This window comes from Ochotona curzoniae, unplaced genomic scaffold (assembly GCF_017591425.1).
Source record: "Ochotona curzoniae isolate NIBS_2020 unplaced genomic scaffold, NIBS_Ocur_1.0 contig_21, whole genome shotgun sequence".
In the NCBI taxonomy this organism is placed as follows: domain Eukaryota; kingdom Metazoa; phylum Chordata; class Mammalia; order Lagomorpha; family Ochotonidae; genus Ochotona; species Ochotona curzoniae.
The window spans coordinates 1,680,139-1,697,770 of record NW_024465322.1 but is presented as its reverse complement, the minus strand read 5'-3'; the positions used below and the strand labels follow the sequence as shown (position 1 = coordinate 1,697,770).

At 41.9% G+C, this 17,632-nt stretch overlaps 1 protein-coding gene across 2 annotated transcripts in view; it reads right to left on the bottom strand.

Annotated features, from left to right (window-relative positions):
- Nucleotides 1–17,632, bottom strand: part of SEMA3C (semaphorin 3C) — a 136,431-nt gene that overhangs the window by 8,871 nt on the left and 109,928 nt on the right. For both annotated transcript variants that reach the window (XM_040971092.1, XM_040971102.1), the window contains 4 exons: nucleotides 9,168–9,256; nucleotides 6,189–6,230; nucleotides 2,639–2,796; nucleotides 479–546 (listed from right to left, as the gene is read on the bottom strand). In XM_040971092.1, coding sequence (XP_040827026.1) covers nucleotides 479–546; nucleotides 2,639–2,796; nucleotides 6,189–6,230; nucleotides 9,168–9,256 — 357 coding nt within the window. The remainder of the gene's footprint in view (nucleotides 1–478; nucleotides 547–2,638; nucleotides 2,797–6,188; nucleotides 6,231–9,167; nucleotides 9,257–17,632) is intronic.

Genomic DNA, 17,632 nt, shown 5'->3' with positions numbered 1-17,632 from the left:
TAGGGGCTGGTGAGAGTGGAATGGACGCAGGGATAGAGTTTGGCAAAACGAACGATGCCTGGGGACTGGCTGAGTGAATGCATTTGGGGATGTAAAACCACACACTGCAACATGGCTACAATCCTAAATGCTACACTACCTATTTTTTACCAGGATCAAAAACATTGTTGGATGTGTTCAACAATAAATTATGAAAGCAATTCATTTTTTTGCTGAAAAGGGCAATGACTATGAAAACCTGTAATTAGAATGTATAGGAGTAAAAACACCAATTACTGCAAGTATGTGTGTTTTCGGGAATTCGAGTGTCAGAAATCTTAATCAGTAATACCTTTAATTGCTATCTTTCAATACCAGAAATTTCTACGGTGAATTGCTTCAAAGCGAGAGACTTGGCTCTAAATGCGTTTCTCTTTACTGAAACATGACAGGGAGCCCGGTGCCACTGGCCAGGGCTGATTGAGTTAGCTTCTCATACCTTTGAGATTAAACCCTCTGCATTGGGTCAGTGGGTTGCCATGTCTCACGTCTTGTCTCCGACTCCTCCTGCAAGCATACAAGTACATTAACAGGACTCAGTATTAGCGCTGCCAATTGAAACATCAGACTCTGCGGATGGCCTGAGTTGTCCTCAAAACTAAAAGAGACGGTCTGATTGGTTGATGGAGGAACCTGACATTTCCCAGTCAATGATTCAACGTATCCACCAGAGAGCTGATAATGAACCCAGCCTTCAACCTGAATAAAGCCTATCCCTCCCAGCTACCATGCGTGATGAAATCACTTGAAACCTGCTATGTTACCGGATTCCTAGGTAAAGTTAGACTCTGTCATTAAGCATGTGCAATTTTAGAAACATTCGACCAAAATTTTCTAAAATAATGTCTGAGAGGATAAATTAAAAAAAGAAGAAGAAATCAGGATCGAACCACTTTTAAAATAAAGATTTCTTCTTCTTCTTTTTTTAATTGGAAGGGCAGATTTACAGAGAGAGAAGATAGAGAGAACGTATTTCATTCCCTGCTTAACTTTCCAAATGGCCGCACTGGCTTAGAGCTGAGCTGATCCAAAGCCAGTGCAGCCAAGAGCCTCTTCCGGATCTCCCAAATGGGTGCACGGTCCCAAGGACTTGCACCATCCTCTGCTGATTTCCAGGCCATGAACAGAGAGCTTGATCAGAAGTGGAGCAATGTGAACACTCACCAGTGCCCACTGGAATGCCAGAACCATAGCAGGGGGGAACAGCCCATGAAACCACGGTGCTGGCTCCTGGACCACTTTTGTGATGGCTCTACTGCTATTATTGCTGAATAATTATTGCATCTCACAAGGACCTACAGTAAAAAGCTTATCTTACAACTTCTACCATCCACCCTCACCCAAACTTCCTAGCCCGGAGCTTCAAAGAAAGCTTGAGATTCAAACAGCACACCTTCAGGAAGGCTTCCTTACCACCCACATAGCATCACAACCCCTGATTCCCATGTGCTTCCCACGCCTTCTTTGTTGATTTTAAATTCATAAACCTTATCATTACTTGAGGTATGAGGATTGGATATTTTCCTTCTTGAATTACCACCCATCTTCCTCCATTAGAAATGATTATTCCAGAAGGCAGAACATTCAATTCTTTGCCTTTGTTTTCCGTGATATAAGTTGACTTTCTAGAACAGTGCTTGGAAATATTTGTTCCAAGATAGGTCTTTGATATCAAAACAAAGGATTAAAAAGATCAGAATACTTGGGCTACAGCAAGGGCGATTTTAATCACCTGTCACGGGACTTAACCGAACATATGTGTTACAGAGAGTAAAAGCTACAAACCATCAGCCAGGAGGGCTCCACTTGGAACATTCTTAGCACTCGTGGCTGGTCCTATTTGTTCCTCTGTTGATGTTAATTTTTATAGGTTTTGGCCCGTGTACCCATCATGACCAACATCACAGTAAGATTGAAAGCACTGATTACCTTGGCTTCCCCCTGAATTCTCTGCCATTTTGTTCTTCAAGCTGTTTTTTTCTACTAGTGGCCCTTTGCCACCTGGACATGGTTGCTCCAGTGTTCCCTGAGTGAGTCTTTCCTTGGACAAAATGCACCTGCCACAGAACGCTTTTCTCTGTTAATCAAGCCATCCCCTCTCTCTCTCTCTCTCTCTCTCTCTCTCTCTCTCTCTCTCTCTCTCGGTTGTCAAGACCATCCAGGGAATCAGGGAACCCACATTGAGAAAACACTCCCCGAAGCCTGAAGGATACAGTTGGCCTCGCTCTAGATAATATCTTTGTTTCTGTCATCTGGGGGGGACAAACATTTCATTGTAAACTAAGGGCGCAATGTGGGCCAAGACGATGCAATCTAAACATAGAGTGGATCACATAAAAACAACCAAACACATAAATTAGTTGAAGTGAAAAAAAAAAAAAAAACCTAAATGCTATCCCGACATCTTTCAACATCTCCTTCTCTGTAAGAATCTCAAGTTATAAGGCCTGGCTAGTTCCTTCGCCTATGTTAAATATAGCTACTATTTGAATGCTTTTTTTTCCTTTTGAAGAAAACTGCACCCATCGCCCCGATGGAGAGCAAGTTGCTACGTCTGGCAGCATACATCCTATTTGTCAGTCGAATGTTTAGCCCTTACCGCTTGCCCGTCGGGTAGAATCTGGAGCAGGACTTGCCGTCCCAGGCGCAGTACGGGTCCCTGGCCAGGCAACAGTCAGCGCAGGCTGTGCCGTAGGTGTGGCAACGATGCAGGGACACTTGGGAAATCCCTTCATTGGAGCTCACGTACAACTGTTGCTGTGAGAGAAACCATGATGATTTAGATCAGATGGGGAAGTTCAAAAGCAGACTTTCCAGCAAGAATGTTTCATAACATACGCCCATGGAGTCCCACGTTGATTTGGAGACAAACTGAAAATGAACAGCGAAAGCACACCAGGTTTCCAAGCCAAAATAAATAGAATTTTGCTACATTCATGTGCCTATAACATTACCCCTTTTCTGTTACAGAAAGAAAAGAAAAAAAAAACCCTTCTGAGCTCCATGTAGAGTGGGAACATATTTTGAACATTGAACTTCATTGTTCTCTCAGCTTGTAGCTACCACATTACAGATTTGAATGACGATATTTTCTTTCTTTTACATTGAATAATGCCTCTTGGCAAAGCAGGAGGAAGCTTTATCTTTCAACTCTGGCAACACGAGCCTTTATAGATTTGGAAAAGCAATGAACACAAAGGGTGTTTTCAGTTAGAAGCAAAAATAGTACCTTTCTTTTTTCTTTTTGGACTGGGGTATTAGATGACACCAAGAAACATTTCGGTCATCTGCCTTGGCATGTGTTATATTACTTATTTAGGTTGCATTCCAATTTGTCTAAAGAATATCAGTGTGTGAGCTGAAACATCGAAACATTTCTGCAAGAGGCAGCTGCCTTCATCAGCCTAAACAAAATCATCCAGAAAGATCTTCTAACTGGGTAGTGTGACAGCTTCTTCCCTTCCAATTGCTTCAGATAACGTAGCTCTTTTTTTTTTTTTTAAGATTTATTTTATTTTTTATTGGAAAGGCGATATACAGAGAGGAGAGACAGAGAGGAAGATCTTCTGTCCGATGATTCACTCCCCAAGTGAGCGCAACAGCCGATGCTATGCCAATCCAAAGCCAGGAACCTTTTCCGGGTCTCCCACGTGGGTGCAGGATCCCAAAGCTTTGGGCCGTCCTCGACTGGCTTCCTGGGCCACAGGCAGGGAGCTGGAAGGGAAGCGGGGCTGCCGGGATTAGAACCGGCGTTCATATGGGATCCCGGGCATGCAAGGCAAGGCCCTTAACCACTTGCGCCACCGCGCCGGGCCGGACAACGTAATTCTCAGGAAAGGAGTTTTTTAATTGGCACAGTTTCTTTTCCAAAGGACTTAAAGTAAATAATGCAATTTTGAGCAGGAGCTCTGAGCTCGAACTTGAGTAGCTGCGGGTACGAGGGACGTGCATTCATACTTCCCCCCATATCACTGAGACCTGGACAGTCGGTGACGCAGTCTGTGCGGGCGCAGTTGACGCTGGAGCTCTTAGTCTCCTCGCAGCAACACAGCTGCTGAGTAGTTCTGCCCAATCTCAGCTTCCTTACTCACTCGTCAATGAGTAAGGAATACTTAGCCTGTAGCGTTTTTTGTAAAAAAATAATTTGGAGTGGCCAGCACAGTAAAATGCATAGAACTGCTCTGGAGGTGTTGCTTACTTATTGTTTCATTAACAGTAATGGTAGAGCCAATTCCGTAAATTCTCGAATCTAAACCATCGTTCAAGTCCTGTCTTACTCCATTAGGTCTTAGGTAATTATGCTAAGTCAACTGTTGATCGCGAGGTAGGGGCGAACAGTCTCATGCTTTGACAAAGACGACTGGCCGAGGAACACGTGAAATAAGTCCTGTTTGTTTGATTGATGAATCAACAGTGAATACATGAATTCGATCAAACTATTTTACAAAAACTACTACGCCTGGGGAAAAGACCCACACGATTTCATTCAAGACAATATATTTTTAATGTATCCAGCTATTTTCTTTTGTATGGATACGTGAATAAATTAAAAATAGTCACAAATGAGCAATAAAGTCCTTAAGTATTAAGAAACGGACTAAATCTGTGATACTTAGAGATGCAAAGCAGGTGTTTCACTAACAGCAGCCCCTTCACTAACAGCAGCCCCCTTCCTCCTAAAGAAACAACGCAACAGGCCATTGTGCAAATGACTTCCAAAAAATGAAATAACTGCCTGTACCAGTTGTTTTAACAAAACATTTTAAAGCACATTTGCTATAATATTTTGAAGACAGACGGAGCATAGAAACCAAAAGCAACATGACACTCGTGCCCCTATGGATTGCTACATCATGTGGATGCAGACTTGGTGTTTAATGAGAAGTAATTCTTTCAAATGGATCCATGTGGAATTCTGCTCTTTCTCTCTTCCCATTAAGCTACCATAAACCAAGGGCTTCCCCGCTGACATCAAAGAGAGCCCTAATTTGGATCACGGTCCCGGGACATTACACAAAATGATACATAGCTGCGTGTTTCCTGGGAAAATGTTTGTCATGTACCATCCAAACATTTTTACAGATGACATGTTTAGTTCTATCATCCCCTGTTTATTTTTCCTCATAAAATTTGGTCAAATGGAAACAACGCAAGACTGATTACCAAATCCCACTTTGTCTTAACAGACCAGATACGGTCACCAGGGCTAAATCTACGCAGTCAGTTGTACTAATATTGAAACCTTTATTCCACAGTCCAAAAAAAACAGGTCGCAGGCGCTCACAGATAGCGGTCACGAAGGATGCACTTGATGTTGGCAATTTGGATAAATCAGCTCTTTGCAGGGAAGGGCCCTACTGTGCGGTTGTTGGAGCTGCGGTCAGTGGTGTTCAATGACTGATTCCTAACTGAAGGACAGGCCGGGGGACAAGCACATGCCAGCCCCCATTCTGAAGCCTTCTCTCTCTTGTTCCTATTGCTTCACCCTTTCGAGATTTTGTTTTCAGATGATACCTTTGGGGCCCTCACACATGCATGTCTTACATGTGTGCCTACTGGCATGAGGCTTTGCCTGGCCAGATCAATGCACAAAAGGAGAAGGTGCTTCAGATTTCTGGTTATCACTGGTCCAATACTTTGTCCCCCAAATGTTTAACTCTTAGATTTCAGCTTTTAAGTTCTACCTTTCTTTCTGGTGTTAATGGCATGCTCACACATTGGAAAGTCACATTTCCTTACAAATCAACACGAAAGAAGGCATTGTGCATTTTAGACAGCAGATTAAGAGCAGGGATTTTAAAGTGGATCCACCATGCATGCCAGGCCCCTCTCTTATGTGAGAGCTGCCCAAACATTATCCAATTATTTTCCTCCAGAAAGACTGCTCTGATTTTAATTGGCTTCACACACTCGAATATTGGAGAATACAGGTGACACAAACATTGCGTATCTTGGCTGTCTCTATGGTCTGCTCTGACGAACTTTTATACGAAAATAAACCGATAGGAATGAATGGGTTTTATGTCAAAAATAATCTCGTGGCATTTAACACTAATAATTTTGTTCATAGTAAAGCAGATGCTTGAAGTTTATACATTTGGCTAATAGCAAAATTTATGAAAAGAACAGGAATGTGAATCATTATTTACCTTTTTGGATGAAATTTTCATGGTTGTTATGGGAACACGATTCTAAAAAATCAGAAAACAATGCATTAGTTGTGCAAATGAGTCACCTTTCCACACAATCTGTTAAACTTAAGAAATCATCATTTTGTCGCTATGTGAGAAAATAAACACTGTGTCATATGCTTTTATAGCATGTACTCCTGTACTTAGCTGTCAAGTATATTTTCTTGTTCTGAACATGATACATGCATAAATAAACAAGGTAATTGCAACGTATCTATCAGTACAGGAAGTCGGAGAAAAGTAAGATTTGAGAAAAACGAGAGCTTTCATGAACCGTCTCTCCAACACTGAATTCAGCTTTGATCTAGTACCATCTTTGGAGAGGCTGTTTTTGGGGATGCCCCGTCTAAATTCTTCACAGTAGGCATTTGCCCAAGATGCCACTGTGGGGCTGTCAAGGATGGCACTGGAAAGATATATTCGGCTAGCTACACTCAATGTCACTTTTGCAAAAAATACTGACCAATCTGAATGAGTGAAACAACCACAGAATTTCCCGAAATACAAATCATCTGAAAGTGATTGTGCTGTTACTTCTTTTTAAATATCCTATTGTTTTTGCACAACACACTTTTTGCAGGTAAAGGGATTCATGCATTCCTCTTTCTCTTCCTCCTCCCCATTTTCTTCTCTTGTTGCCCTTTCCTCCCTATTATCCCTCTCGGATAGATGTAATAATTGAGCTAGACTTCTTGGAACTTGATGAAGATCCCAGATGTAAGTTAAGGAGGGGCAGTGAGCTCTCATGAGAAAATGCATCCCCAATCATTTCCTTTCTCAAGCGATACGCAGTTGAAAACCCTTAAATGATATCTTTAACTCCCAAATATAAGGAGTTTTTGATCATTCCTTGTAAACACACACACACACACACATATGCATGTGGTAGAATTCATAAACACCTAGGCAAAAGTTATCACTGCAAGTACATGCAAAGGAAGACTTGTCTTCAGGAAACAGGAAGAGGGGACTGCGAGCGGGGGTGACAGTTCTCCACGGAAGGCCAACAGCGTTGGTTTTCACACGCCAGGCTGTTTGCAGCAGTGTATCAGTGCGTCCCCTGGGCTAGGGACTTCCTAAGACTTAAATACACTCTTTCCTCCTGCCCCCGTCACACGGTCTCATCCACACTTAATTATTTCTACCTCACCTCGGGAAAGGTGACACAAAGACCACACTGTGCAGTTGTTGTATTTTGGTAACTGTGTCTCTCGATTTGGCCACATCCATCACTGTTGGCACATGCATCAGTAAGAAAGCTCAATTTTTGGACTCTCACGGACTGGTGCCTCCTACATACATCTTGAGTGATTCTAGTTTTCGTTGAGAGTTTATTCCTCAAGATGATAATAGCAGCATAGGTCAAACAGCAGGCCATGTGCAGTTAACACATGATCGGGACAAGTTGCAGCTCTTAAGGGGCATTCCCCTAACGCACATGTTTGGATTTAAGTCCGACTCACTTTATAAACGTGGACTGATAAGCAGTATTAAAAATGAAGTGCCACAACATAATCCTTTCATTGTCTATAAGAAAACTTCATAAAAAGGCACTCTACACATATCTAACCAGCCTAGGTGTCCCTGCTAAAATGACTGAGAAAAAAAATATTTTATGTGTGATTAATTTTGCTTGATCTAGTGAGGCAATACTTTACAATATAAGACATGGAAAGTATTTGAATATTAACACTATTCTATGAGCATCATTTTCATGCAACAATCAAAAAGGAAGTCATGGCTGGCATTAAAACCTGCAAGGTATTATCAGTGTATAATAACATATTGGGAAACTTTCCAAAGTTTGTTAGATTTTCTATCTAGGTTCCTCTTCTTATATTTCTCTTTACTTAAATTTTCAGCGAAATCTTGCAACACTGCGTGTATCACAACCACGTCTATGTTTATAAAATGAAGATTTGGGGTGATCACGGGCATACGTTAAGGAACCAAAGCGTTCTGAGTACACCCGGCTGAGCACAGCCAAGAGCTGGGTGTACGTACGCATGGCTGTTCTGATGTGCTGCTTTGCTGCTGTCCCAGCCGCTGCACGTCTTTCATTCTGCCTGGTAGAATTCACTAGAAACAGTGGCCTGCAGCAGGACCAACACCATGTCAAGGCTTCCCGAGCGTTCAAGGTTCCTGTGGCTGAGCCTTATCCACTACTCCATCTCCATGGATGCATATCACATGGGAGGAGGTCATAGGAATGATCCCACGAGTCCACTCTGCCACTTCACAGACTCAGAAACAGCAGCCACCCTGCCCTGACCGCGTGGCCTGTCACAGGCCCCAAGCTCCCTGGTTCGGACCTTTTGGGCTATGTTTTTGTTCCCTTTTTATTTTTAGGTCCCAAATTTCAGGAAGCGTAGAATAATAACAATGGGAATAATGCAAGCTTAGAACACGAGACGCTGAGTAGCCAAGAGACGCTGGTTGTGTTGAGTGAGAGTGACATTTGAATTTAAAGCAATAAAACACGAGATAACCAAGCGATTCTTCTTGAAATAACTGCCTACAAAAATATAAGAAATCTTATCTCGGAATCTATACTGTGAAGCCATCTGGTGTCAGTGGCTGGTGAAGCAAAATGATAAAAGTCCTTTCATGCTGAAATCTTTAAGACCCTGACCCCAAGAGCTCATTTGTTAAAAAATAATGACGGCCCAGATTCTTCATGTTGCGATGATAGCTGAAAAAAAAACAAAACTGAACCCTTTTATGTTAAGAGACACTGACGTGTAAAAAAAAACAAGTCACCGAAATATTTGTTCTATATTTCTTATTTTATCTGCTGTTTTCCTACCCTCGAACATTAATCACGTTCACTTATTTGATCTTTTCTCCAATATTTTTTCCTCTTCAGTAGCTGGGAAAAATCAAAGAATGCCATTCATCATTGCATGTTCTGAGATTAATGGAGGGGAATGTTCAAACCTTAAAAACTTCTAGCTCTTCCAGAATGAGCTCGCCATTGGTAGAACTGTTTGTAGGAAGGACAACCACCTTTTGCACAGTGCCTCGGTCTAGAAAAAAGAAAGACAGCAATGAGATGCTAAAATGTTTTCTCACCGAAGAGGAGGGAGGGCTAGTGGCTTAACAACGAGATTACGGTCTGCGCATATTTAGCTACAAAAAAAAAAAGATACTGGTCTATATTGATCTAGCATCATCTGCAAGACACTGCATCCATTTCAAATCTCACACACATCTCGTGTAACTCGGGGGAAGTTAGTGTGAACGTGTTGTATTGAGCGCATTGTTGGAGAGAAGTCAAGAATGGGTGTGCTATGCGAAAGAACTAAACATGTATTCTGGAAAACCAAATCCATAACCAACTTTCTTCCTGATTCCTCCTAACCAACATTCTAAAAGTGACATCCTCGTCCTTTTGGCAACTGACACACACAAAGAGGATTTCTATATCTGAAAGAAAGACTACTGGGAGGGTGGTTTGGATAATAACAACAAACTATGAGCACGGGGAAACTGACCCTTCCCATGTAGCTAGGTGACGTAGTCAAATGTTTCACTTGCATTTCAAAATAACTTTCCGAGGAGAAACACAACTGGGGTTTTATTTTTGATCCGGACAACTATTGATAGAATAATTCCATTTTTCACAATTGTATTTCTCCCGTGGAAATGTATTTCTCAGGATATGCCTAAATGGTAGGGACATTTTTAAAGGAGATGGACCCAGGAAATGAAAACAGGAAAAAACAATGCGAGAATGAAACTGACTCATATGTCTTTATAGACTCATGAATCTACTTTAGTTTTCTTTTTCTTTTTTTTTTTTTTACCTGAATCTACTTTAAGAGGTGACGATTCTAAGCACGCATGCTCCTTTACCAAAGTGAATAAATAACTAAATAACATCACAGTGCCTCTAAAATGGGACGATGAACACGGTGGCTTCACACCGGGGACAGCTGTGCCACTCTGTGAGCCTGGAATAGGACACTGCCATTGACATCTTCCGACTCAGCACGGAAGCAGCGAGAGCCAGGGACTCCGCAGAGGCACAGCTTGGTCAGCATGGCCTTGGACAGGCAACCTCTACCAAGGATCCAATCATCTCCCCCGAAGTGTTTACTAAGGAATTCGGAGGGTTATTTGAAAATCCTCGGCTACCTAATTAAACAGGTGACTGCAGCTGTCGTTAGCAGAAAGATGAAAACACTTTGGTGCTTTTTAGGGTAAAACACAGAATTCAAGTTGATTAGATAACACCATTCATTTCACTGGGCTCCTGAGCACCTTCAGACATGAACAAGTACATGAAAAATTTCTCAAGGAGTGGCTTTCATTTGGCCACAAGGAGTACAGACAAAGGTTCCCACGTCAAGGGAGAGACTCCTCAGCACTGGAATTGTTTTGTGTTAGCATTTCAGAATCATGAGAGACAAACACAATCATTCCTTTTGGCCTATTTCATGTCTCAGCATCTGTGTTTATAGAAGAGGAAGATACCAAATTATTTTTTTTAAATATAAATCAGTTAAATTGCTATTTTCTTTAGGCCTAAATTTAGCTAAAAGATTTTTTTAGTAATAAAGAAAATTAAGAACTTATTTGCAATGCACTAAAATACACTTGGAAAGTCCCCAAGCAAAATTATAATAAGGACATTTCAGACATTTCAAAAAATCAGAGGGTGTGGGGTCAGTATTCTGTCGAGGAGGCTTAAACTGCCACTGCATGGCTAAGATCTCACACGGGAGAGCCAGCTTGAGTCTTGGTGGTTCTATTTCCAATGGAGCTCCTGGCTGATGTACCTGGGATGGACGGGGGGCGGAAGGGGGCGGCACAGTGGAAGATATGCCAAGTGCTTGGGTCCCTGGCACCCATGTGGGAGACCAGCTGGGCTTCCTGGCTCTTGGCTTCAAATGGGCAGCGTTGGATGCCTGAATACTCCAAGCATTTGGAAAGTGAACCAAGAGAAGAAACAAGTTTCTCTTTCTCCCCATTTCCATGCCTCATTTTTTCTCACTCTGCCACGCAAATAACAAATGAATACATAATATTTTGAAAAAATAGATGTGTGTGATATGTAGTGCACAATGACAAAATAAAACTCGTTTTCAAACATTAAAATGAATGACAAAATCAGGAGTTCAAGTAAATATAAAGAAACAGAATTTTTAAAAGTTCTTTCTGAATTCAATATGACCATTGGCCATGATGAGCTAAATGATGTATGGCATCTTTCTGCAGTAAGCTAAATACAAATAAAAACAAAGCTAGAAGGGTTGCGCGAGGAAATGATTTTTAGGTACTGAGTAATGGGCAAAAATCACAAAGTAATTTTCATCAGCATCCCTTCTCTTCCCAGGGATCACTTCCTAGGAAGTAGCGGTTGGAATCCAATTAGAACCGAGTGTTCTCCCTGAGAGGAGAAGGGAGGTGTGAACAGTTAAGGCAACAGAAGAAAATGAATTCTCTAATGTGGAACAGCACAGAAACAGATCTCTCCAGAAAGAAAATCCAAGAAAGCCACGTAAGAACGCGTTATGAGCTGGTGGTGGATGTGTCCAAGCTACACGGAGCCCACGGCGGCTGCCGTGGGAAGCAGCAGACAGAACAAAGTTTAGACTCAACAGTACTGGGGGAAAGAGCGATGCTAGATGGCATTGGGACAGCCTGCTAACGCCTCCTTTAAAACTTCTGGCATCCAGCTGACATAAGCTGGACTGGGCATTTACAAATACACAGCACATTCTAGAATAAGACCTACTGTTAACCTGTTCTATCAATATATATAACCAAGATCTGGAAAGTCATGGAAAACAGAGTTACAAGCTCAAAAGTCCTGTAAAATTATTAGTGACTAGCCTGAAGCACCAAACATTACCAAAGCATAATACTATATCAAACAAGTTCCAAGTGATTGGGTAATAACAAAAAGCATACTATAATAAGAATGAACACTCAAGAGAAGTTACCAGAATTTAAGCCCAGAGAATTATCTGTAGTGCCTAATATTCAGAAACAAAATTCATTATCCATAATTCAGGAAAAGTATGATTAAGAATCAGAGATAACAAAGAAGTTAACATAATGCAAGCATTGGATTCAATAAATAATAATGAAAGATACTACTATGGCTAGTACAGAAACGCTAAAGGAACTACAGGAAAATTTGTTCAAAAGCTAGAGACATGGTTTTAACGACTAAAAAGAAAGGAAAAGTCAACAAAGAAATAGAAACAACCAGGAATGAAAGAAAATTTTAGAACCACAGGAACCACAATGAAATATGCACTCCATGAGTTTCATGGCAGATTGGATGTTTGAGGTTGAAAAAAGAGACAATACACTTGAAGATGGATCAATGGAACTTACTCAGTTGTGGGAACTCCAAGGAAAAAGCTTGGAGAAAGAAAACAGACTTTTGGATACGTGTGGTGCATTTTCTAAGGCCAAATCGCTATGTCTTACCGGAGTTCCAAAAAGGAGAATAGGGGGAGATTAGAAAAGCAAACGTTTTGAAAGAAATACTGGCTGGATGCTCCCAAATTTTCTAAAACATTTAATTACAGATAAAGAATTCGTCAAGAAACACGTTGGATATGTGTAGACATGACCAGATGTCAACACCTTAGATGGAAACATCTGGAAAAGAAATGCTATATATAAAAAAAAAGTCTTGGAAAGCAGCAGAAGAAAAGGGAGAAGCTGTGAGGATGGGTCACTGCATCATGAGGCCGTGGAAGCAAGATGGTAATAAAATAACATATCCTCAATACCAAAAAGGAAGACGAAAAATGAATCCATAATTTGATAGCCACGGATAATACTCTTGAATAGGAAAGAGAAGGGGCAGGTTCGTCTGCGTGTTAACACGGGCTCAAGGGTCTCATGCTGGTTCTGACTCCTAACCTCTGTTCCCTGCTAACGCAGAGGCTGGCTTGCAGGAGTGATGGCTCGGGGATCAAAGCCCAGTCGCTCACCTGGGAGACATGCATTGAACCCCTTGCTTTTAGCTTTGGTCTGACTTAGCTAGACCTGTACGGATGCTTGAACCAGATTAGAGAAATTCTCTCTCTCTCTCTCTCTCTCTCTTTTTTTCTCTCTCTCTGTCTCCTTCTCATCCCATCTCACCCATCTCTCAAGCAATACATGTTAAAAGCTTTTCAAAAGATAAACATGAAAACAAGCATTGGCACAGAGGTTGAAGCTGGGAGTCAGTGTACCTGCCTGCCTCTAATAAGAACCAGAACTGACCCTCTTTTTCTTGCGGCTGACCTGCCGGCACATCCAAGTTTTGGAACTTCTGCAGACTTTTTTGGGAACAGGATAAAAAGTTATTACCAGCACAGAGCTGACCCCTGCACCCCGCCAAGAAAACAGAGCCCAAATTCCAAATTGCAACAGAAGCCCAGGGTCTAATTGGATCACAGGAAACATTCACACTCCCAGTGGCTTTCAAATTAGCAAGTCAACAATATTTCATTTAAGAAGTAGACATGGAGAGAAACAGACCCCTTTGAAAATCGGAAGCCAGAGTACAATAAAAGCGTTACTCTGAAAAGAAAAAGTTATCAAAAAATCAACATTTATTGTATGATACCTGTAGATTAGTAGGAAATGACATTTTTTTGGATCAGCATTTAGTTTTTAACTTTTGAGGCAACATTTTAAATTCACATACAAAGGGGCCCGGCGCGGTGGCGCAAGTGGTTAAGTCCTCGCCTTGCACGCCCGGGATCCCATATGGGCGCCGGTTCTAATCCCGGAAGCCCCGCTTCCCTTCCAGCTCCCTGCCTGTGGCCTGGGAAAGCAGTCGAGGACGGCCCAAAGCTTTGGGACCCTGCACCCGCGTGGGAGACCCGGAAGAGGCTCCTGGCTTCGGATCGGCATAGTATCGACCCGTTGCGCTCACTTGGGGAGTGAATCATCGGATGGAAGATTCTCCTCTCTGTATATCCGCCTTTCCAATAAAAAAAAAAAAAAAATTCACATACAAAGAATCAAGGCTCCATTAAATAAAGAGGTCGACAAATTTAAAAAAAATTGATTAAAGAGGAAATCTAATCTAAAGCTATGAAGATAATAGACACTTATAAATGAGAAGTAGCTATCTTTTCACTGATTATCTGCAATGTAAGAATTCGAAGGGTTTTTTTTTTCTTTCATTAAAAAAAATATTCCTTTAGCAGCGTGGCTTATCCCAGTGTGAACTAATCTAGTCGTAAAGCTGAGCTGCACCGACACGGGGTAATTCGTGGCGTTTACTCATGACACCTGGCTTGAAGATTCCTCTGTTGGCTGCAGAGACAGCACGGGGCATTGTCGCAGGGTGTAGTCCAAGGTCAACACGCTCCTTCCTGCACACATGGCCTTTGCCGATTCCCAGGCTCATGAGCACAGAGCCATGGCGATTTGGAAAGAAGGGATTCCAAGGCATAGCTTGTTTTTTGTTTGTTTGTTTTGTTGGGTTTTTTTTTCCCCCTTTTTTACTAGGATTGCTGATTCTCTGAGCGAGCATCATTTGAGCAATGCGATCACCAACTGGAGGCAGAGTTCGATTAAGCCCATCGGCTACAATCAAGTGGCTGGCTTTACCACGGTCACAGTGCGGGTCTGGCTCGTGACACGTGTAGTGTGGTACACTTCCTGATCAGGACACGCACGCTCTGTTGGACGGCATGCTGCTCGTTACAGGGGCTTCCTCACATACTGTGTGTGTGACCCTCCTCTGCTCTGCAGTGATATATATGTGACATATATAATGGGTCGTGCGTATGTTTAATTATCTACATTAAACGTATTTGCACTATGTAAATACCTGTGCTTATACACCTATGGAATGTTTACAGATTTCCAGGCAGTACACCCAGGATTTCCTCTACATTATCTTATTTAATCTTTAAAAGAAGCCTATCAAGCAGGCACAGTTAAAAAAAACCTAGGCTGGGAGTGGCTAGATCACTTGCTCCAGGTCCCACAGAGCTGATCGGAGGGAAAAGGGCAGGATGTGAACTCCCAGCCCTGGGATGTCAAAGCATATTCCCCAATTCATCCAGAAATAACAAGGGGTTCCAACAAGTCATTCTGTATTTAACATGGTTTTCGAGAAATCCCAACCAAAATTAGAATTCATAATTATGGGAGACTCGCTGGACATCTTAATTATACAGCACCTTGCCATATGTTGATCTAGAATTTTACAAGTCAACACACACAGACTTGGGTGCGTTATTCCTGCAGAAAATTTTAAGTCTCTTCTTTTCAGTAGGTAGGATAATTGGAAAGCTAAATTCAGGGACAAAGTCAAAAAAGAGAACTCTTAAAAATCCATAATGTTGCTAAACTAGAGAACATATAATAATGGGTGATTATATTATGTTATGAGTTAATCGAGGCATAATAAAAGGTCAGAAAACAGCAGGAGAAAAGTACCCTTTAAGAAATCTGAACTAATATTTAGTCTGTCATAAAAATATTTGCTATGTCTAATATATATCAGAAATAGTTTAATAATTTTGCAGGTTTTTTTTTGGTATATTACGGTTCTAGAACCTAATCCTCTCCAGGATGGTTATTCACTTCAAGAGGCTACCTTTTTGGGGAAGTGGGTTGACTCACTGCTTGCAGGGCTGTGAGCATGGTTCCAGTCCAGGCTTCTCCACGTTCCCATCCAGGGCCCTGACTAATGTGCCTGGAAGAGCAGTGGAAGATGGTCCCAGTGCTTGGGAGTCTGGCACCCACGATGGGCAATCCAGATGGAATTCTTGGATCTTAACTCTGACCTTACTTGGAGCTGGCCATTTGTGGAGCAAAACACAGAATGGAAGACCTTTTTCTATTTCTGTACCTCTTCCCTTGATATAAATAAGATTAATTGTTTTCCAAGGAGAAAGTCGACTTACTAATTCACGTGATCTTAGTGATTGACCGGTCATATAGCTAAAGAACACTCATGTTGGGCCTTAGCAATCTTTAAAAATGAACACTTTGGAATTTTGTAAATTAAATTTCACTTAATAGTTCTAGTTGCATTACATCAAATATTGTTTTTATTTATATTTCCACATCAAGCAAGCTGCCTTATTGTCAGCACAGCAGGTATCCTATGTAAGGATTTACTGATCATACATACCGGATGTATCAACCAAATTTCCATAGATTCAAATTTACGATGACCTTTTTTCAGAACCCTTTATCAGATAAGAAAGATGTATTCTTTGGAGGTTAATAAATTGCATGGTCATCATTTTCCAGCACCATTTTGATTTTAAGATGTGCTACTTTGCATTAGCTTTCAAAGCTGACATCACTTCCACAAACTGGCTTGGAACATCAACCCACGCTTCCAGGTGCCCAGCTATAAAGTTGATCAAGCCACTGTTCACATGCCCTTGGGCATCCATAGTTGCTTCTTCTGCTCAAAATGCCTTCTTTCCTTCCTCTCAAACGTGACCAACGTGTAGCAAGGTGGAACAATATGGAGAGCAACTTATGACAGTGACCCTCAGCTGTGCCGACTCCACATCTGATGACCACTTCTGCCTGTCTGCTCTGTCCTTCCTGAGGCCACCACAACATCGCTTCTCTTATTCTCTGGTAATTGAAGGACCATTCCTCCTTCTTATTTCAGGTAAACACTCTTAGTTTCCTACCCTGCAGAAGAGCTTCGAGAGTGAAGCCCTTGTCTGCACAGTCCCCTAGAATGACCTCTATGAGGCACTGTCAAGAATTCAGCCAAGACTCACACAGGAGCGGCGCCCCTATCTCCATCTGCAGCTCACGCTCTCTGCTGAAGTGCCGTGTGCTAGGACGCCTCTTGGTCTTATCCTTCTCCCACAGTGCAGCAAATCTTCTACCCAGTTTGGGACAGACATGAGCTGGAATATGATGATGGTTCCTAACACGTTCACTGTCTACAGCGAGCCACTGAAGCTTTCAAAACCTCAGACTACACCAGGATGACTTTGTCTGAAGTTTTAATGAGACGATCCACTTTAGCTGATGAAGTTAAGCCCTAATGATGAAGAAGGCAAAGGAAGGACAGTTACACCATTCAGAAAAACGATCTGTTGCTCTCCGAGTCAGCTTCGATGGTTCTCCATCACTCCATCTGCTCAGCACAATTCCTGCTGCCTATCGAACTAGTTTTCAATCTACAAATGAATTTGTCCTTATCAGCCCCTTTCGTTCTCCTAACAAACTAAACAATAATAATAACCATCATTCTCAGCCACTCGCTTCTAAATGACTGATTTTGTTCTGAAAGGAATAGTTACAGAGAAGAAGAGATGGAGAGGGAGGTTTTCCATCTGCTGGTTCAACCTCAAATGGCTCCAACAGCCAGAGCTGAAACTAGGATTCAGGAAGTTCCTCTGGGCCACCCACAGTGAGCCATCTTCCACTTCTTTCCCAGGCCATAAGCAGTG